The sequence below is a fragment of the Lissotriton helveticus genome, chromosome 1_1, assembly GCF_964261635.1.
Source record: "Lissotriton helveticus chromosome 1_1, aLisHel1.1, whole genome shotgun sequence".
NCBI classification, from domain to species: Eukaryota; Metazoa; Chordata; class Amphibia; order Caudata; family Salamandridae; genus Lissotriton; species Lissotriton helveticus.
In genome coordinates this window covers 1,407,321,431-1,407,342,927 of record NC_136057.1, presented here as the reverse complement: position 1 = coordinate 1,407,342,927, position 21,497 = coordinate 1,407,321,431, and the positions used below count along the sequence as shown (strand labels likewise).

The 21,497-nt window shown below is 51.4% G+C and overlaps 1 protein-coding gene across 2 annotated transcripts in view; it reads left to right on the top strand.

Annotated features, from left to right (window-relative positions):
• Positions 1-21,497, top strand: part of LOC144826407 (tetratricopeptide repeat protein 39A-like) — a 193,987-nt gene that overhangs the window by 128,022 nt on the left and 44,468 nt on the right. The window contains exons 2-5 of one of the 2 annotated variants that reach the window (XM_078684720.1): positions 2,794-2,898; positions 15,296-15,427; positions 17,402-17,475; positions 18,420-18,487. In XM_078684720.1, coding sequence (XP_078540846.1) covers positions 2,794-2,898; positions 15,296-15,427; positions 17,402-17,475; positions 18,420-18,487 — 379 coding nt within the window. Of the gene's footprint in view, positions 1-2,793; positions 2,899-14,508; positions 14,625-15,295; positions 15,428-17,401; positions 17,476-18,419; positions 18,488-21,497 lie in introns of those variants that run through there. The other variant, XM_078684731.1, reaches the window with a different exon arrangement.

Below are 21,497 nucleotides of genomic sequence, written 5' to 3'. Positions count from 1 at the left end.
TGCGCGCTGCGAGTAATGACGGGAGTTGTAGTCCGCGATGCCTCTCTGGCGGTGGCGGCCCCCAAACACCTGTAGGCAGAGGCAAGTGGCACAGAGGTCAGCACCGGTCAGTGTCCCAAACAACAACAGTGAGTCTTTACTTAGTGTGTCAGAAAATGATCAATGACCCATTCACAGGGTCAATGTTTCCAAAATGTTAATATCCGAGTCGAGTACAGCATACACTGTATGGATCCAGTGTCCGATAACCCATGTGTGCCAATCTCAATAAAAAATGGTGAGAGTGAGCCATGAACGAGTCTGATGTGAGTACGCCAGGCTCCCGTCGCGCTTCCAGGACCGTGTTCAAAACCGGCACACCCCATTCACTCTCACGGCTGACATAGTGGCTCCATAGAGTAGGGCGACCTGTTCACAGAGCTTAGGCCCAAACCCAAAGCACTGCAACCTCGCATGGAGATAGGACCAGGCTATAGAATCAAAGGCCTACTCAGCATCTAATAAAAGGATGGCTCTAGCCTCTCTGCCCCTCCTCATTCTATCCAACCCCACCTGAAGCCATCTGAGGTAGAGTTAAGTGGCTTGGCCCAGCATAAAGCCCATCTGATCCAAAGAAAGTGATAACTCTATCTAATCTGATAGCCAGCATCTTGGCCAACAACTTACTCTCTGTATTCAGGAAAGAGATAGGCCTTTACAGTGGACAGTAATCTTTGGGTTTATCTGGCTTGCGATCCACCACAATGCTGGCATGATTGAAATCTGGTTGGAGCTGGCCTTCTCTCCTAGCTGCCTGATGCATATTAAGAAGGTGCGGTTTGAGAAGTGGGGCAATGCGTTTAAACAGTTCCACCAGGAAATCACATGCCCCATGTACCTTCCCTCAATTCATCACCCCCAATGCCTCCCCTATTTCCTCAATCATGGATGTCGCCCTCCAGGGTCTTGCAGTCGTTCGCATCTAGTAGTAGTAGCGGGACTTCCCCCTAAGAAGGCCTCAATATCTGTGTCTGAACTATCTCGCCTAGCCCTGTAGAGCAGTTGATAGTAACAAGCAAACGTCTCTGCTATGTCCTTATCCATTTTGTCTATCTCACCTTCTTTGTTGCACACCTCGCCCACCTATCGTGCCCTCTCTTCTCTCCTACCCAACCACACCAAGAGATGGCCTGCCTTATCTTGCTTACAACGCAGCGCAGGCTTAATACCTCAGCGGAACTATACAAGACGAGTGCGTCTTGTATAGTTCCGCGGAGGTATTAAGCCTGCGCTGCGTTGTAAGCAAGATTATGGTACTGCTCCCCAAGTGCATCCAACTGGAGGTATATCCAGGGGTCTCCTCCTTGCATCCACTCTGCCTCTAACTCAGGGAGCCGTCACTCCATCTCCTGCACCTCCCTTTCTTTCTGTCTCTTCCAGTAGGCTATATCATTCTGCTTTTTGTCATGGAGCTCGGTTTTGCGCGCCCCCCAAAGTGTGACCTGGAAGGACATCATTTCCACATTTTCCTCAAAATAGAATTTGGACTCGCCCGACAGGGCACCTACCACTCCCCTATCCTGCAGTGCCCACTCGTTCAGCCTCCACATTCTCCATGTTATGGTGGTTGGGGGTCAAATTGGGTGGAGTTAAGGTGACTATAGGGAAAGCGAAGCATGTAAATCTAGTGGCTAAATTGAATTGCACAATGTGGAAACGGAAAACCTAGGACCAATCTTGGCTTCCCCACCTGACCAAATTGTATCATCCTAGGTAATAGTTTTATTTCATTTCCCCTCCTTTTTCTTCATTCTCACATGGACCTCGAAATACATAACTTCAGGATGTGCGCTGTGTAAAAAGCTTTCCTGTAATTGATTTATCAAACTATAATGTTGTTCACGTATAATAGTAACCTAGGCCACCCAAGGGGCAAACTGACCTGCCTCTTAGTTCACTGTGGGCATTGCTGTCGGATGCAGTGGGAATCCTAAATGTTTCTAAATTCATGTTTGAAAATGATCACTTTTAAAATAATACTTCTCGATGCGCTGATATAATCTGATCTACTGATTAACTGATGTGAAACCGTCCTGCGTGTTAATAAAATACACAGAATTTTGAAGAATTTACCATATTTTTACACTATTGCTGCAAGATGTCTTTATGAATGAAGGTGTCCCTAGAGTTAAACATTGCAGGACACCTTAGTTACTTCCTTTCTTTAACGGCACTTCATATTTAAATAAACACTTGCACATTTATAGAACATATTTTAATGTTAGTGCTGAGTTGATTGAACAGTAGGCTGGTGCTGCTTATGACCAGGGGAGCGCACATAAAGGCGAGGAGTGCCTACTATGAGCATCACTTGTCTAGAGCCTTGATCAATGACTTGTCACTATAACCCACTCAGTCCTGTTGTACTGAGCATAAAATGTCCCTCAAGGCAAAATCGCAATACAAGCATTCTCATCAGTAGAAGTGTGCAGACAAAGCCCCACTTTTAGAAGTAAGTTTTAAACCCTTTTTTCTGTTGATAACATAAGGTAGGGCTACAGCTGAACTACCCAGCCAGACTTGAAAATCTGGCCAGGGTGATCCACTTATGTGGCTCTTTGAAACTTTGGAGGTCTGCAAAGTGCTAGCCAGAGAAACCAACATCGACCTCTAATTGAGATCCACAATTGGTTATGAGTCAGGAGTTGCTGTTGTCGGGGCAGCCCAAATAGAGGATATGGGTGTGGGCCTGATAAGCCCCCTCTGTTGTACTCCTCAGTAGTAGAACTTATGTTTGCCTGCTTTGCTCCACAGCTGCCCCTCGTTGGACCTGGTGAGCTCCCTGGATGAGTGCATGCAGGCAGTGGAACTCTTCCTTGGCAACAAATTCTCTGAAAGCCTGGACCTGGTTCGACCCAGGTATGTACAGACAACGAGCGCGCTTAACGGGGCAGAGGGAGCACTTGGGCTGGATTGATATTCAATTTGGGCCATGGCCTAAACTCAACCACCTATTCAAAAATGACACTGATATTGTCTTAGAACAGATTGACATCTCTGAGTTTAATTACTTTTTCTCTTCATGATAACGTATTCTTCATTAATAAGAAAGTTGGGAATCACAATGTTGCATAATTATTTATGACACATACATTTCTATTGTAATATCAAAATGAATCACTTTTATATTTACTGCCATACAATGTTGCATAATTATTTATGACACATACATTCCTATTGTAATATCAAAATGAATCACTTTTATATTTACTGCCAAATATTCAATCACTATCATAATACATGACACGCCTATATTAACTTTTTTAAGACATAGACATCACGTCCCATCATTCACACATCAAACTAATTCCCTAGATAAATTCTGATCGAGGGAGAATCTATATATCAGTGGCATTTCCATTAAATACATCTCATTTATACGTAGGCTTCTACGGTTCTCATATTTCAGCTGTTATTTCGCAAGTTGATCTATCGACTTTGCACGCTAAGGGGCTTATTAGGATGGTGGGCGGATCGCCCCTGCTGGGCCGGCGGTAGCCACCAGTGGGCCGGCGGGGGCGATATGCCCGCCATCCTCGCAGGAATGACCCCTGCCATATTATAATGGCTGGGGGGTCCGTGGGGGATGGGAAGACTGCCCGCCTCTTTTTTCACCCATCGACGAGTCGACCAGGCGGAAAAGGGGTCTAACATGGTGGCGGTGTCTGCAAGACATCGCCATCCATATTAGCATGCAGGCGAAGATGTGCCTTTCCATGGCGGCGTTGCAGCCATGGAAAGGCATGCAGTCTTTGCCTTTGGGGGCCTGTAGCTGGCCCCCAGGAAGTTGGGGGCTGCACATGGGGGGTACCTATGGTACCTCCCTGCATTGGCATGGACAAAGTGGCAGCCACCGCGCGGTACCTGTCACCTTGCACAGGCCAGTACACGACATGCATTCCCAGCATTGTGGCGGGCGGTGCTGTGAGCACCGTTCGCCACAATGCTGAGAATAGGGGATGCCACCGCCACGGTGGCTGTGGCATCTTGATTGCAGGTGCGAGACCGCCGCACCCCTTGCGTACAGTCCTGCATTCCATTACGGTGGTGGTCCGTAATAGACCCCTATGTTTTAGTTCATCTGTATTAGTCTTCATCATGATAAATATGTCATTTTCTTTGCTGTTTTGTGATTTTTGTAGCCTTCAATATGTGCAAAGGTGTATCATTGTGTTAGTGAGGACTTCAAAACAGTGTGTGTTTTATAGCTGGAATGTTTTCAATCTCATTTAGCATAATCCCTTTTCTTCTTATGATTTCTTTTTTGGGGGGGCAATATTCTTTAACCCTCAGAATTTTATATTGGTCTCCTTTCTATAGATGTGTGTCGTGTAATGAACACACTGCTGTGCTTGTTTCCAATGCAGACAAATTCACACACTCGTCTGTTTTAAATGTCTAAAAATGCTTAGTTTACAAAATATTGAGAACCCTATTTATGAGTTTGACGTAGGGCAGGGCCGCAAGAAATCTTACTGCGCTGCCCTACGTCAAAACAAAAGAATGCAGCACACATAGAAAAAGGAAAGCGCAAGGAAAAATTAAAACGTTTCTCCTTGTTGCGCTTTCCTAACGCCATCCCTGGGGTGGTGTTAGGTTCTGACGCATTCCCATGTTTATGATTTCTCATAAATCTGGGAATGTGTTGGGTTCCATGGGTTTTGGGTGGGAACACCCACAGAAACAGCCATGGAACGCCTCTTTCACATATTTTTTTGCGTGAAAGGGGCACATATTTATATATTTAAAAGGCCATGTAAAGTGGCTTTACGTGGCCTTATAAATATGCTGTGGCACAATGTGTCAAAAAAGTGACGTTCTGGTGGCGCAAAAGTGCCGGTAGGGCCTCATAAATGAGGCTCTGAGTTTTAAGTACCTACTCTCAATCTTCACTCTTCTCCCTTCCTACTGCCCCTTGAACACCCCTCCTGCCCTGCCCTGCTTCTCAGAGAATGTACCAGCGTGATTGTTGGGAAATATGAAGTTCAAACCCTCCCAACCCCATCTAACTTACCAAGCTACACCCCTGTATGTAAGCGTCACTTGCTGGCTTGTTTTTACACTGCCATATGTGCAAACCAGTGATAGAAGTGGGCGGGGACGGAAGGGCACGGCGTGCCCCTACTTCTCATAAATTGTTCAGTCCGTTCCCCTACTTCTTGCTTTCAAAAAAAGCGTCCCAGGACGGCAAGAATAGTCCAACTTTAAAATGATAACTTTTTTCTTTCCGATCCGCCTCCAGGGGCTGCTCGCACTTCTCTGTTGTACTCCAGAGGCTGCAGCAGCCCCCGCCCCCCTGATCTCGCACAGACCGAGGGCAGGCCATTGTCATTCCGATTGAGGCAGATTAGCCACTTTAGAATGACAATGCGCCCGCCCTCTGCCTTTAACATATCAACTGCCCCTGAGATCAGGGTTGGTGATTAGAGAGGAGCTTTCCCCAGACAGAGTACATGGGGAACTTGACACCTTTGTCAATGTTGTACACGGAGTGAAGTGAACTGGGCAGGAGCAGTGACCACAGTGACCGGACAGAAGAGGCGACAGGAAAGGAGAGGTACTAGGGCAGGAGAGGTGTCGGGGCAGGAGAATTGACAGGGCAGGAGAGGTGACGGGGCAGGAGAGGTGACGGGGCAGGGGAGGTGATGGGGCAGGGGAGGTGACGGGGCAGGAGAGGTGACGGGGCAGGGGAGGGGATGGGGCAGGGAAGGTGACGGGGCAGGGGAGGTGACGGGGCAGGGGAGGTGGCAGGGGAGGTGACGGGGCAGGGGAGGTGACGGGGCATGAGCTAGAGCAGTAACCGGGCGTGAGCGATGAAAGGAAAGGAGCGGTGAAAGGACAGGAGCGGTGAAAGGACCAGGAGCGCTGAAAGGACAGAAGCGGTGAACGGGGCAGGAGCGGTGAACAGGGCAGGAGCGGTGAACAGGACAGGAGCAGGGAACAGGACAGGAGCAGAGAACAGGACAGGAGCAGAGAACAGGACAGGAGCAGAGAACAGGACAGGAGCAGGGAACAGGACAGGAGCAGGGAACGGGACAGGAGCAGGGAACGGGACAGGAGCAGGGAACGGGACAGGAGCAGGGAACGAGGCAGGAGCAGGGAACGAGGCAGGAGCAGGGAACGAGGCAGGAGCGGTGACGGGGCAGGAGAGGTGAAGGGGCAGGAGAGGTGTTGGGGCAGGAGAATTGACGGGGCAGGAGAGGTGACGGGGCAGGGGAGGTGACGGGGCAGGAGAATTGACGGGGCAGGGGAGGTGACGGGGCAGGGGAGGTGACGGGGCAGGGGAGGTGACGGGGCAGGAGAGGTGACGGGGCAGGGGAGGTGACGAGGGAGGGGAGGTGACGGGGCAGGGGAGGTGACGGGGCAGGGGAGGTGACGGGGCATGAGCTAGAGCAGTAACCGGGCGTGAGCGATGAAAGGAAAGGAGCGGTGAAAGGACAGGAGCGGTGAAAGGACCAGGAGCGCTGAAAGGACAGAAGCGGTGAACGGGGCAGGAGCGGTGAACAGGGCAGGAGCGGTGAACAGGACAGGAGCAGGGAACAGGACAGGAGCAGGGAACAGGACAGGAGCAGGGAACAGGACAGGAGCAGGGAACGGGACAGGAGCAGGGAACGGGACAGGAGCAGGGAACGGGACAGGAGCAGGGAACGAGGCAGGAGCAGGGAACGAGGCAGGAGCAGTGAACGAGGCAGGAGCAGTGAACGAGGCAGGAGCGGTGACGGGGCAGGAGAGGTGAAGGGGCAGGAGAGGTGTCGGGGCATGAGAATTGACGGGGCAGGGGAGGTGACGGGGCAGGGGAGGTGACGGGGCAGGGGAGGTGACGGGGCAGGGGAGGTGACGGGCAGGGGAGGTGACGGGGCAGGGGAGGTGACGGGGCAGGAGAGGTGACTGGGCAGGGGAGGTGACGGGGCAGGGGAGGTGACGAGGCAGGGGAGGTGACGGGGCAGGGGAGGTGACGGGCAGGAGAGGTGACGGGGCAGGAGAGGTGACGGGGCAGGGGAGGTGACGGGGCAGGGGAGGTGACGGGCAGGAGAGGTGACGGGGCAGGAGAGGTGACGGGGCAGGGGAGGTGATGGGGCAGGGGAGGTGACGGAGCAGGGGAGGTGACGGGGCAGGGGAGGTGAGGGCCACGAGAGGTGATGGGGCAGGGGAGGTGACGGGGCAGGAGAGGTGACTGGGCACGAGAGGTGACGGGGCACGAGAGGTGACGGGGCACGAGAGGTGACGGGGCACAAGAGGTGACGGGGCAGGGGAGGTGACGGGGCAGGGGAGGTGACGGAGCAGGTGAGGTGACCGAGCAGGGGAGGTGACCGGGCAGGGGAGGTGACCGGGCAGGGGAGGTGACGGGGCAGGGGAGGTGACGGGGCATGAGCTAGAGCAGTAACCGGGCGTGAGCGGTGAAAGGACAGGAGCGGTGAAAGGACAGGATCGGTGAAAGGACCAGGAGCGGTGAAAGGACCAGGAGCGGTGAAAGGACCAGGAGCGGTGAACGGGACAGGAGCAGAGAACAGGACAGGAGCAGGGAACGGGACAGGAGCAGGGAACGGGACAGGAGCAGGGAACGGGACAGGAGCAGGGAACGGGACAGGAGAGGTGACGGGGCAGGAGAGGTGTCGGGGCATGAGAATTGACGGGGCAGGAGAGGTGACGGGGCAGGGGAGGTGACTGGGCAGGGGAGGTGACTGGGCAGGAGAGGTGATGGGGCAGGGGAGGTGACAGGGCAGGGGAGGAGACGGGGCAGGGGAGGTGACGGGGCAGGGGAGGTGACGGGGCAGGGGAGGTGACGGGGCATGAGCTAGAGCAGTAACCGGGCGTGAGCGATGAAAGGAAAGGAGCGGTGAAAGGACAGGACCAGTGAAAGGACCAGGAGCGCTGAAAGGACAGAAGCGGTGAACGGGGCAGGAGCGGTGAACAGGGCAGGAGCGGTGAACAGGACAGGAGCAGGGAACAGGACAGGAGCAGGGAACAGGACAGGAGCAGAGAACAGGACAGGAGCAGAGAACAGGACAGGAGCAGGGAACAGGACAGGAGCAGGGAAAGGGACAGGAGCAGGGAACGGGACAGGAGCAGTGAACGGGACAGGAGCAGTGAACGGGACAGGAGCAGTGAACGGGACAGGAGCAGGGAATGGGGCAGGAGCAGTGAACGAGGCAGGAGCGGTGACGGGGCAGGAGAGGTGAAGGGGCAGGAGAGGTGTCGGGGCATGAGAATTGACGGGGCAGGGGAGGTGACTGGGCAGGGGAGGTGACGGGGCAGGGGAGGTGATGGGGCAGGGGAGGTGACGGGGCAGGGGAGGTGACGGGGCAGGAGAGAGGACGGGGCAGGGGAGGTGACGGGGCAGGAGAGGTGACGGGGCAGGGGAGGTGACGGGGCAGGGGAGGTGACGGGGCAGGGGAGGTGAGGGCCACGAGAGGTGATGGGGCAGGGGAGGTGACGGGGCAGGAGAGGTGACGGGGCACGAGAGGTGACGGGGCACGAGAGGTGACGGGGCACAAGAGGTGACGGGGCAGGGGAGGTGACGGGGCAGGGGAGGTGACGGGGCAGGGGAGGTGACGGAGCAGGTGAGGTGACGGAGCAGGTGAGGTGACCGGGCAGGGGAGGTGACCGGGCAGGGGAGGTGACGGGGCAGGGGAGGTGACGGGGCATGAGCTAGAGCAGTAACCAACCGGACGTGAGCGGTGAAAGGACAGGATCGGTGAAAGGACCAGGAGCGGTGAAAGGACCAGGAGCGGTGAAAGGACCAGGAGCGGTGAACGGGGCAGGAGCAGTGAACAGGACAGGAGCAGGGAACGGGACAGGAGCAGGTAACGGGACAGGAGCAGGTAACGGGACAGGAGCAGGGAACGGGACAGGAGCAGGGAACGGGACAGGAGCAGGGAACGGGACAGGAGCAGGGAACGGGACAGGAGAGGTGACGGGGCAGGAGAGGTGACGGGGCAGGAGAGGTGTCGGGGCATGAGAATTGACGGGGCAGGAGAGGTGACGGGGCAGGGGAGGTGACTGGGCAGGGGAGGTGACGGGGCAGGGGAGATGACGGGGCAGGAGAGGTGACGGGGCACGAGAGGTGACGGGGCAGGGGAGGTGACGGGGCAGGGGAGGTGACGGGGCAGGGGAGGTGATGGAGCAGGTGAGGTGACCGGGCAGGGGAGGTGACCGGGCAGGGGAGGTGACCGGGCAGGGGAGGTGACGGGGCATGAGCTAGAGCAGTAACCGGGCGTGAGCGGTGAAAGGACAGGATCGGTGAAAGGACCAGGAGCGGTGAAAGGACCAGGAGCGGTGAAAGGACCAGGAGCGGTGAAAGGACCAGGAGCGGTGAACGGGGCAGGAGCAGTGAACAGGACAGGAGCAGGGAACGGGACAGGAGCAGGGAACGGGACAGGAGCAGGGAACGGGGCAGGAGCAGTGAACGGGGCAGGAGCAGTGAACGGGGCAGGAGCAGTGAACGGGGCAGGAGCAGTGAACGGGGCAGGAGCAGTGAACGGGGCAGGAGCAGTGAACGGGGCAGGAGCAGTGAACGGGGCAGGAGCAGTGAACGGGGCAGGAGCAGTGAACGGGCAGGAGCAGTGACGGGGCAGGAGCAGTGATGGGGCAGGAGAGGCATCAGGGCAGGAGAGGAGACAGGGCAGGAGAGGAGACGTGGAAGGAGAGGCAACAGGGCAGGAGAGGTGACCGGGCACAAGAAGTGACGGGCAGGTGACATGATAGGCAGGAGAGGTGACGGGCAGGAGAGGTGACGGGCAGGAGAGGTGACGGGCAGGGAGGTGACGGGCAGGGAGGTGATGGGGCAGGAGAGGTGACGGGGCAGGAGAGGTGACGGGGCAGGAGAGGTGACGGGGCATGAGCTAGAGCAGTAACCGGGCGTGAGCGGTGAAAGGACAGGAGCGGTGAAAGGACAGGAGCGGTAAAAAGGGCAGGAGCGGTGAAAGGGCAGAGGTGAACAGGGCAGGAGCGATGAACAGAGCAGGAGCGGTGAACAGGGCAGGAGCGGTGAACAGGGCAGGAGCGGTGAACAGGGCAGGAGCGGTGAACAGGGCAGGAGCGGTGAACAGGGCAGGAGTGGTGAACAGGGCAGGAGCGGTGAACAGGACAGGAGCAGGGAACAGGACAGGAGCAGTGAACGAACCAGGAGCAGTGAACGAGGCAGGGGCAGTGACGGGGCAGGAGAGGTGACGGGGCAGAAGAGGTGACGGGGCATGAGAATTGACGGGGCAGGAGAGGTGACGGGGCAGGGGAGGTGACGGGGCAGGGGAGGTGACTGGGCAGGAGAGGTGACGGGGCAGGAGAGGTGACGGGGCAGGAGAGGTGACGGGGCAGGAGAGGTGACGGGGCAGGAGAGGTGATGGGGCAGGAGAAGTTACGGGGCAGGAGAAGTGACGGGGCATGAGCTAGAGCAGTAACCGGGCGTGAGCGGTGAAAGGACAGGGGCTGTGAAAGGACAGGAGCGGTGAAAGGGCGGGAGCGGTGAAAAGGCAGGAGCGGTGAACAGGGCAGGGGCGGTGAACAGGGCAGGAGCGGTGAACAGGGCAGGAGCGGTTAACAGGGCAGGAGCGGTTAACAGGGCAGGAGCGGTTAACAGGGCAGGAGAAGGGAACAGGGCTGGAGAAGGGAACAGGACAGGAGAAGGGAACAGGGCAGGAGAAGGGAAAAGGCCAGGAGAAGTGACGGGCCAGGAGAAGTGACGGGCCAGGAGAAGGGAGGGGCCAGGAGAAGGGAGGGGGCAGGGGAATTGACGAAGCAGGCGTGTTGATCGAGCATGAGCAGGAGTACTGACTGGACTGGAGCAGTGAAAGGGCAGGAGCAGGCTTTTCCCAGGGCGACTGGAAGGGTAGGGGGCAGTTTAGTTTGGGGGGACCAGTTTTGTACAAGTGCAGGAGTTTTAAAAACACTGCAAAGTTCTTTGTATATTCAGCAGGTTTCGGTCAACAATACAAGTGCCAAGATAACTTTGGTGATCAATGTACCTGCTGGAGAGAGATGGGAGCATGTTTTGTCTAGTGGCCGTTTTACTCATCTAAGGTAGCGCCGAGGGGTAATATGCCTGCTGCAAAGAACATGTACCATGCATATCAAAGAGCAATATGTTATGTGCATAGTTCAGTGAGTACTGCTTTGTGTTCACTTCCCGAATGAAAGGACACTTGAATACATATGGCGTGGAAGTTCGGGCCGGACTGTTCACATTGGGCTCAGGATCAAGACTGATTTGCATATGGCTCGGTCCAAACTGGAATGGCATGGTGAGCAAAAAACGATGGATTTAAGCCCAGATCTCTGAACTGGGGTGAATGTATGACATTGTTTTGCCTTCTGTCCATCAATTGTTCTTTTTGCAGTTGTCACCCCGAGTGGGACAGGTATGCTCAGACAATAGTCCTGTGCTCTCCATGCCACTGGAATCAAGCTATCCTGGTTGATTAGGGCTGAAAGCCCGAAACCGGTCCTAGGATACTTGATTCCGGTCCAGGGAGGACCTGGCCTGGCAGTTCGGGCTGGACTGTTCTCATTGGGTGCAGTATCAAGACTGATTTGCATATGGCTGGGTCCAAACTGGAATGGCATGGTGAGCAAAGAAACAATGGATTTAGGCCCAGATCTCTGTACTGGGGTGAATGTATGATATTGTTCTGGATTCTGTCCACCAGTTGTTCTTTTTGCTATATTATGATTGAGCAGCTAGCTGGCTGACATGAATATGAAGGAGCCTTTGTGGGTTTCCTTGAGTCTAGATTCTCCTGAAGAGTCCCTTTCTCCTCTGAGCCTTGCTTAACACATGTGTACATAAGGAGCCCTGTATTCATGACCTCAATGTTTGAGACAAAAAATAATCATGGATTTCTGAACAATGAGAGTAAAAGCATTAAGGTAACATGTTGTTCCTGCTTATATTTCACATGCTTTACATAAACCTATATTCCCTATGCGTGTTTGCTTTTTCCTGAATTAAACCTCACATAAACATATCCATTCTTTTAATTAAATAATGTTATAAGCTGTAACTGGTCAGTGAAATGCTAAACGTACTAAAAATTGGTATGTTTTGCTATTTCTAGCCACACCCCTGACTCCGCCCACTGATTCAATCTTCGGTTATTCCCGCCCCCTGATTCTCCACCCACAGTTCCCCTACTTTTGTTTTCCCACTTCGACCACCGATGGTGATGTAGCTCCCAGTGCATAAAGCACTAAAGAGCTTGTCATTCTGACATTAAAGCCCTCGTTAGGAGCTATCCAGAAAATGCATTGAAAGATCCAAGGGCCCGAAATAATGGTTTCTATCCATCAATCACGCGTTGCAAGCCCTGGAATGGCTTGTAACCCGTCGGAGTCCCAAACTACGGGGGTTGCCCGATTCCGTGTCCCTTGCCACGGACGTTTCCCCCCTCCTCAGAGCGGGTAGAACTGTGTGCGGGAAGCAGGCCAGGTGTTAACACACCTGACAATCCCAAGTGCGGGAACACCGGGTACCTCTGAATTGCACAGAGGAGTCCCTCTCATGCCCCCCCCCCCCCCCACACACACACACATTTCCGCGGGAATACCGCTCCTTGGGACTCTTAATTAACCCCTTCAGTGCTAATGACAAGGGTAACTCGTCATGGAGTTTCCATTGATTTCAATGGAAAGTCAATGGAAGAGCATCATGTGCCTTAGCAGCCAAGTGGTTAAGCCCTCCTTCGCGATAATATCACGAAAAGAGACAGCTGTGGATAACATCCTACCGTCCGTTAAAAATAAGGATATGGAATTTCCATCACATGTTGCTGCATATTCTAAAATGTTCATTCATAGCGTAGGGGTACAGTTCTGTGGCCCTGAAGCGTGTGCAGCTGCACTTCGAGAACTATGTGTACTGTGTGAAAGAAGCTTGCATCGCTGCTATCGCGCTGCATATGTTCTGTGTGATGGAAGCTTGCACTAATGTGCGTGCATTGTACAAGCACTGTGTGAGGAAGGGTCGCTTCACCTGCTCGAAGTTTCTGTGCTTTTAAAGTGCGAAGAAACGTTGCACTTGGGAGTCCTGCAGCTTCGGCTAGGCTGTTTTCAGGGACATCTTAAGGATTTTGGGGGCCCTGCGCCGAATGTATGTTGGGGGCCCCTGTTCTGAACTCCTTTCATAATATGATTCAATTGCAGCTCTTTAATCCCTGTTTAGATAGGTCCCTGACAGTGCACAGGCACACTCGTCCAAATTCTAAATGTATTTGTATGTAATATTCAGGGATAGCGATGTGTTTTCAAATTGTACCCCAGCAGCGGCTCACTGTTATTACTGCAAATAATCTCTATCACACCCTCCCATTTCTTTGAGGCCATATTGTCTTCTAGAAGAAACGTACGGGGCCCATTAGGATGGCGGGTGGATCGCCCACGCTGGGCTGGCAGTAGCCACCGATTGCCCGTCGAGGACAATCCACCCGCCTTCCTTGCCTGAATGACCCCCCCGCCATATTAGTATGCCTGGGGGGGTTCCGCGTCGGACTGAAAGACCGTCTGCCGCTTTTCCAACGGTGTACTGGTCGGCCGGGTGGAAAAAGGGCATATTATGGTGGCGGTGTCTGACACCACCATCCATATTATGATGAGGGCGGAGATGAGCCTTTCCATGGCGGCAAGCCGCCATGGAAAGGCAATCGGTTTCTGCTTGGGGGGGCCGTTGCGGGCCCCCTGGGTGTTGGGGGGTGCACTTGGGGGGTACCTGTGGTATCCCCCTACAGTGGCATGGACAAGGTGGCAGGCAACGCGCAGTGCCTGTCACTTTGTGCATGCCAATGCACAACACGCATTCCCAGCATTGTGGACGGCGGTGCTGTGAGCACCGCCCGCCACAATGGTGGGGATGGGGGATGCCACCACCATGGTGGCAGTGGCATCCCAATTGCAGGTTCGGGACCGCCGCAGCCCTGGCGGACGGTCCCGCATACCGTTACGATGGCGGGCGGACTTTCTCCGCCGGCCATCGTAATGGTACCCTTTGAATGGATGCTGAATTAAACAAACTCATTTCTCCGCAAACTGTCTATAAGAGACTCTCACACATCACCCTCACAAAAAACACATTAAAGGAAGATGTATTTAAAGCAATCTGTTTAAGAATTATTCACGGTCATCCCGGCAAGACTTTCTGCAGAACAAATCAGGGGGCCCCTGAAAGGCTGGGGCCCTGGGCCAGAGCCCACTTTGCCCAAGCCTTTCAATGTCTCTGCCTGTTTTGAGGGCGAGGGAAACGTGCCACGCAGCACTCCAGTCTGTTAGAATATTGTTTCTGAGGAAAGCTTGCTCTGCTCCTTCTGACTGCTTCCGGGTCATGTGACTCCTGGGACATTGTTATTATTCTGCGTGAGGGGAGCGTGTGCTGCCAACCATGTACGTATCGTGGGTGTTGCAGTGAACGTTGCAGCACAGCGGCACTGTGTGATGTAAGCCTGGGATCTGTGTGGGCGGGCCCCTTCCCGGATGTCGGCGGCTCCTGGATTATTAGGCCTGGCAGCTGACACCTGGCCATGCGCGCGTCTGCAGCAGCCTTGAGGTCATGCCTCTTTACCTGAAGATTGTCTGTCGAGGCCACGTCTCCCTCCTTGATGCCAGTGCGTCACTGCTTCGTTTACTCAGAATGGATCTATACGCTGTACACATTATTACGCAGTAAAATCACGGATTACAGCCATGTTCAGAGACTTTGTGTCAATGCATTGCAACTGCCTCTCATTGATTTTGACGTTTTTTAAAGACGTGGCACACACCCATAACCTGGGTGGCTAAACGGCTTTCTTTGCAAGCTTGTGTCTCTTGTGTGAAACAGCCAAGTGTCCATGGATCATGGTGAAAAAACACGCCTGGTGAAAATAGGTTCATCTGAGTTGAACCGCTCCTGTTGCCTTACCACCATCCTCCATTTTCCCAAGTGCTTTAGTAGACTTCTGCAGGTGTTGCCCTAGAGTCAGGTGGTCAGCGTGTGCGCCAAGAGTGATTGTGGGACATCTTGATTGGGCATTAAATGCCAAGCTTCAAAGGTAAAACAATACCACGCTTGTGCAGGCCGCTCTACCCTACACGCCTTATTGCATGGTTCTCGATTCCCTAGAGGTTTTACCTCCAGCAAGCTGGTCGAGTCTTTAAGGACGGGTCCTTAGGTATTGGACTTGCAAGAAGGCCCTGTCCAGCTTGTGATTTGTTGTCCCCTCGTTAGAATGGTCTCTCATTGCCACCTCTCCGGTGCTGACTTGGCCATCTTGTTTCTTTTGCCTTTCTCCTCCAGGGCCAAGGAGAGCATGTACCACGCCCTCGTCTATGCCTCCATCTTGGAAATGCGGGCCATGATGACCTTTGAGCACGAGGACATTCAGCACGCCTGGCAAACTATGAAAGAAGCACAGGAGGTTTGCCAAAGGTAAGATCCATACGAAAGACCCTTTTAGGACAGAATATTTTACTAATCCCCCACTGCCATCATCTCCCAAGACACACCTTTCCTATTGGTTACTGTATTACTGCTCTGTAGCATTTACACTGCTCTGTGGGCTTTTTATAGGCTGTGTGTTTTCCTGGAGTGACGTCACAGTCATGTCTCCTTCATGGAATTAAGTCACTTGCCGATGACTGTTCCTACAGTGACGTCTGTCCTGCAGTGACATCAGCGGCGGGTCGTCTGATATGGCGGAGGAGCGTCGACCCCCTACCAGCTGCCTCAAAAAACGTCAGGAAATGAAAAATAAAACAATAATAAACACATTTTATTATCGTTTTATTTTTAATTTCATGCAAGTCTTGGGGGACAGGGCCAGGGGATTACAGGAGGAGTGTTGGGCTCTGTTGTCGGTGCGCATGACAATTTGGCCAGCCATCTCTGGTCAGCCAAACCGTCATGCGCACTGAAGCTCTCTCCAACCCCAGCTGTGTTGCTGAGTTGAAGAGAGCAGGCACAGGCTTCCAATCTACCTGGCAGCACAAATCCACGGCACTCAGGCCAATCCTGAAACTTCTCTCATGCATGCGAGCAGCTTCAGAATTGCCCGCAGGTCAGTCTGGAAGCCTGTGCTTGCGGGGAGAGGAGCAGAAGAGCGCGATGTGGACGGCTGCAAGTACATTTTTTTTATTTATACTTTTTTATTTTGCTGTCCCGCAACCCCTATGCCCCCTGCCTAACCGGCCACTTGTTCACAACACTGGCCGCTACTGAAATGCATGTCATCACTTTACACTTGCTTCAGGGACTGGACATATGCCTGACATCTTACATCACAGCAGGAACCAGTCATATCTTGTGCCATACATCCCTGTAGAAACCAGTCCTCAGCATGTGACATCATTCCATGACGTGAACGTGAGTCTATAACATCACTTTAGGAGATGCACATCCGTGATGTCACTTAGTAGCGGCCAATGTTGTGGACGAGCGGGTGAGGGGGGCCAAGGGGTCGTGGGTCGCAAAATAAAAGAAATCTCTCTGCAGATTCGCACTTCTGCTCTGCTCCCCGCAGGCACAGGCTCCCAGACTGCCCTGCAGCTAATCCTCAAGCTGCTCTCATGCATGAGAGCAGCTTCCGGATTAGCCAGAGCGCTGTTTATTTGTGCTCCCGGGTAGACTGGGAGCCTATGCCTGCTCTCTCCAACCCAGCAACGCAACTGGGGTTGGAGAGAGCTTCAGTGCGCATGACAGTTTGGGCAGACTGAAACAGGCAGCCAAACCGTCATGCGCACTGACAACAAAGGCCAACACTCCTCCTGTCATCCCCTGGCTTGGCCCCCGAACACTCGGCAGGAAATTAAAAATAAAACGATAATAAAACATGTTTATTATCTTTTTTGAGGCAGCTGGCGGTGCGGCGATGCTCCTCCTCCATTGCCGGGGAGCCGCCGCTGATGTGTATGTTACATCACTGAATAAAACATATATTGACTGACTTTACTCCACAAACCAACCACCATCTCCTGAAAGACACTGTCCATGAATCTATGGGTCAGAACATCTTTTAATACTTGAAAATAAAAAATCTTTCTTGGTAGTACATAAGATAAAAAGTAGTACAAAAATTAAACCAGCTGCTCAGAGCAAAATAGACCTAGGGGAAGCTCATTTTTAAAAATTAAGTAGTTGGATTTGTCAGTGCTATGAAGAGTACAACAATGACTGTAGCCGTTTGGATACCATGTTACTTATTGGGTCATGGTTTCGCTCCAGTGTGTAGGCCTTGGGTCTCGTGGTTGGATCTGGCAGCTTTCCTGCCTGTGTAGGTAGCCACCACCCTTGACCCAAGAGATGGCTGCCCATATGCAATAATCCTGACCTTCCAGAGTCCCTCTTCTTAATTTCTAATAATCAAATGTATGACCTTGCTCCGTTTTCTCTCTCTTTTCGACCCAGGTTCCGAAAGAAGACGGCAATGGTGTCCTTTTCGAGTCTTGTTCATAAACAGAACGGCGAGTCTTTCACGGAAGGTGAGTTTGAAGCTTAGCCATTCCTTTTGTGTGCTCAGCCAGAAGGTGATTCTTGGGCAGCCTTTAGATACCAGAGGGCATAAACCATAAACCAGCCCTTTACTTTCACCATGTCCATACGCCTACCAAAAAAGTCCCTGAGACTGGATCATTCAGTAGAAAGTGATATCATCATTTTACAATCTAGAACCACAGTTCAGATAATTATTACTCATGCCTTAGACTCTTGACCAGAACTTCTTTCTTGATAAGTTTGTGAGCGCAGTCATCTGGTGTAGGGAGACGATTGGTGTTGCCACCAGACAGCATTGCCTGTGTCTTTAGAGTGGTTTCTGTGGTTCAGTTGAGCTTCGTCCTTATGTGCAGTGTTTTTGGGTGCATTTGATCAGCAGTTTAGGTTCAAGGATGGACAAAGCCGCCAATGGTCATGAATAATTTCCACACAAATCTTGAGTGAACGGCGTTTTCTGTAGATGGTAGTGTCATAGCAAAGTTTCCATAGGTTTTAATGCGGCCAAGGAAAGTGGGCCCAAATCACCTGTGATTTGTTAGGGAGAGTTGGCCATAATTGAAGTAAGTCAGCAGCTCTGACTAAAGAAACTTGTGCTGTGAGCCCCTTGTATCCCTGTGCTGTGGGGCTGCTGAATCAATGACAGCTATGCTTCTGTTACTAGAAATCTCCAGACTAAAAAATCCAGAGATATGGGGGGTGAGCCCCAAGATGTGTACCTCTATGTCCATTGAGACCTCCAGAGAGTAAGACTGAGGGCCAAGATGTGAGACTGGAGGGTTTGTTGAGTTTTAGAAGGTGAAAACCACAAGAGCTGAGGTATTCTGTTCCCGGGCGGCTTAGGGTAGTAATGAGGTCAGAGATGGGAAACAAATGTGGGTGTACGCAGTATACCTCAAACCATGTTATTTACAGAATATATTCTTCTTTTCAGAGGAGATGCATGCCGAGGTGTGCTACGCAGAGTGCTTGTTGCAGAGAGCCGCCCTGACCTTCCTACAGGTAACTGGAGCAGGGAAAGTCTTGGTGACTCTGGGGAGCAGGTGGTGTTTGGAGAGGTAAAATATGTTGCCTTGTACCCAAGGAGGCGTGTGAATATGGGGTTGTGGATTTTTGGGGACCGCCTTTCATTTTTGGGGCTGGCACTTACTTTTCCTTATCAGTCATTTCTCAAGCCCAAGAGAGAGAAAAGTACACAAAGGGGAAAGGAGGTACCTGCGAGAGTGAGATAAAGAAAAAAGTGGGTGTCTTGCAGTGGAGTAATGAGACATGAGTTGGATTGAAGACCATGCAGTCTTTGTATTCGGTGCATCACTTCTGAGCACAGCTTTGGGCACTGGCACTCATTGTTTTACAAATTAAGAACGGTGGAAATGTAAATATCTTGACACATAAAGGGATGACATTGAAGGTGCAGGAGTGGCACTGGGTTTGAGGGTGGCATTTTGGTGTAGATCAGCAGATAGGTAATACATCACAGTCTTGGGAGGGGCAGCTGGAATTATACGTAAAGTTCCACCTCATCAAGGGGCAGCGTCATCCCAGCACCTGTTGTAGCAGGTTAGGTTTGGAGCCATAGCTTGGCCTCATATGCTCACAACTTGCAGCTTTTTTAGTACAATAGTGTTAGACCTGTAATCATTAGTGTGGTCTTCCCTCAGACTTTTTGCCTTCCTTCCTCCTGTTTTTTGAATTTTGTTTTTGTTGGCATTAGGACTCTGTGCACTGTACTATGGCAAACCAGTGCTAAAGAGCGTATGCTTTCTCCCTAAAACATGGTACAATTGGCTTACACCTGATTGGCATATTTAATTTACTTATAAGTCCCTGGTGTATGGTACTAGGTGTGCCTAGGAAGTTGCTACTAATGGCTTTAGGCACACATTGGTGCACCAACTTAATTACCACTTCTGAACATTTCTCGGGCCTGATGGAGCCTATAGTGCTGTTTAAACTGCCAATTCCACTTGACAAAATTAACCTTTTGCCAAGCATAAACCTTCCTTGTTAATACATTTATATCACCCGTAAAGGAGGTCCTAACCAGCCCATATGGAATGGTGTATTGTATTTAAAAAGTAGGACTTGCTTTTATAAGTTTTGCATGTCCTGGTAATAAAAAACCTGTAAATTTGTTTTTTACTACTGAAAGTCCTATCTCTCCCATTTGATAACATTGCGTTTAATACGTGATAACCTTTGATTGGGAACAGATAGGGTTATCGACTTTGGACTCAAATGAATTGTAATTAAACCTGTTTATCGGGTTCTTTAATGGTAAAGTCGGATTTTAAGTTACAATACCCAGACGTGGGTCCGTGCTCTCCATGCCACTGGAGTCAAGCTATCCTGGCTGATGAGGGGTGAAACCCAGAGACTGGTCCTAGGATGCTTGTTTCCAGTCCAAAATAACATGAAAGGTCTGGCTCATAAGCAGCAAGGCTGAGCTCAACTATAACTACAACTAAAAACAATTTGCCAATACTGCTACTAGTTTCAATACTCTGTTCTGTCTGGTATAAGAATGTGTTATCACTATACCATGAAGCTCATGAATTGCTTTATTATGCAGAAATAATTCAATTTTTTAGAAAACAAACATTTTATCTGTTTTTACATATGTACACAAAATATCATAAAACACCCACATTTATCTGTACAAAATACTAAACATTCCGACACACACACCTCAAACATTCTAATCAGACAGACTGCATTCATACATATGCTACTATATTACAAAACAAACAGTAAACCAAACAATTAGTTATATCAACAAGGAGGACTTTTTCCTACATCAATGTAAATATATACAAATTTATAGACATTCAAATGAACTTTCTCAGTTGGCATGAATCAAAAAACTTAAGTAATTGTCATTTTTTTAAAGAAAAATGTCAGTTTGGTTTCCTCTGAAGGTCTACGCGTTTCGAACCCCACCCAATAAGGCGGTTCTCGTCAGGACCAAAGCCTCACTGAAGAGAAAAGAAAAAGGACAACTAATCAAGAGCTGCACAAATTTGCAAAAACTATCTAAAGCTACACCAAGACCAATGCCATCTACTGCTTACCTCCATGAGGTTCTTAATGACAGTTTGCAAACAGTGTGGAGTTTATAGATCTGAAAAGTAAAAATAGATAGATGGAAGAGGGGATTGGTATCATTGTATATTTCGAGTAACATCCTTTGAGTTAGGGGTGAGGTGAAAAATAGGCTGAGATTGCGGGAATGCAGCCAAACACTTACATGGCACACAGTTAAGGCGTCCCAGACCAGTTAAGTCGTTCGGTCAATGGTTTCTATAAAAAACGAAAAATGGGGCAGTATAAATGAACAGTATTAGGCGGCCATTTAGCGTTAAGTTCAGGGATAGATCAAACGGCGCGGTTACCTTGGTTCGTGATGAACGCCGTCTCAAGCTCTGTTGTTTTCTAGAGGAGGAATAAGCGCAAACTGGGTATAAGGATCCATGTGGTTTGAAATCAAATTCTACAGAGTTGAAGGGGGAGAAAATTCCTGTGTCGCCTACCTCTAAAGTTGTGTGCAGAATTCGTCTCGAGTCCAAATTCCGGATGACCAATGAATTAGCATGATGGAACGAAGTCCTGGGCTCGATTCTTTCACCACGCTAAGGTGGTCACGTGATTGTTGTGGACGACGGCTGTCACGTGATTGTTGAGGGCGACGGATGTCACATGATTATTAAGGGCGACAGCTGTTGCCTCTCCGACTGATGGAATATGTAGTTCCTGGACTGGCTTGTTACACCGCGTTAATCAAGTCACATGGTTTCGGAGGCGGCGAGGCGGACGCTCTGGGTTCTGCCGGAGAGGAAGGATGTGGTCCAGTCCAGGGCCTTCTCTTGGATTCCGGCTTCTTGGAGGCGTGTCTTTAGTGTGCGGTGGCAGACCGTGTTGAAGGCGGCTGACACGTCCAGGAGGATGAGGCTGATGTTTCGCCGTTGTCAAGTTGGACCCTGATGTCATCTGTGGCAGCGATGAGGGCTGTGAT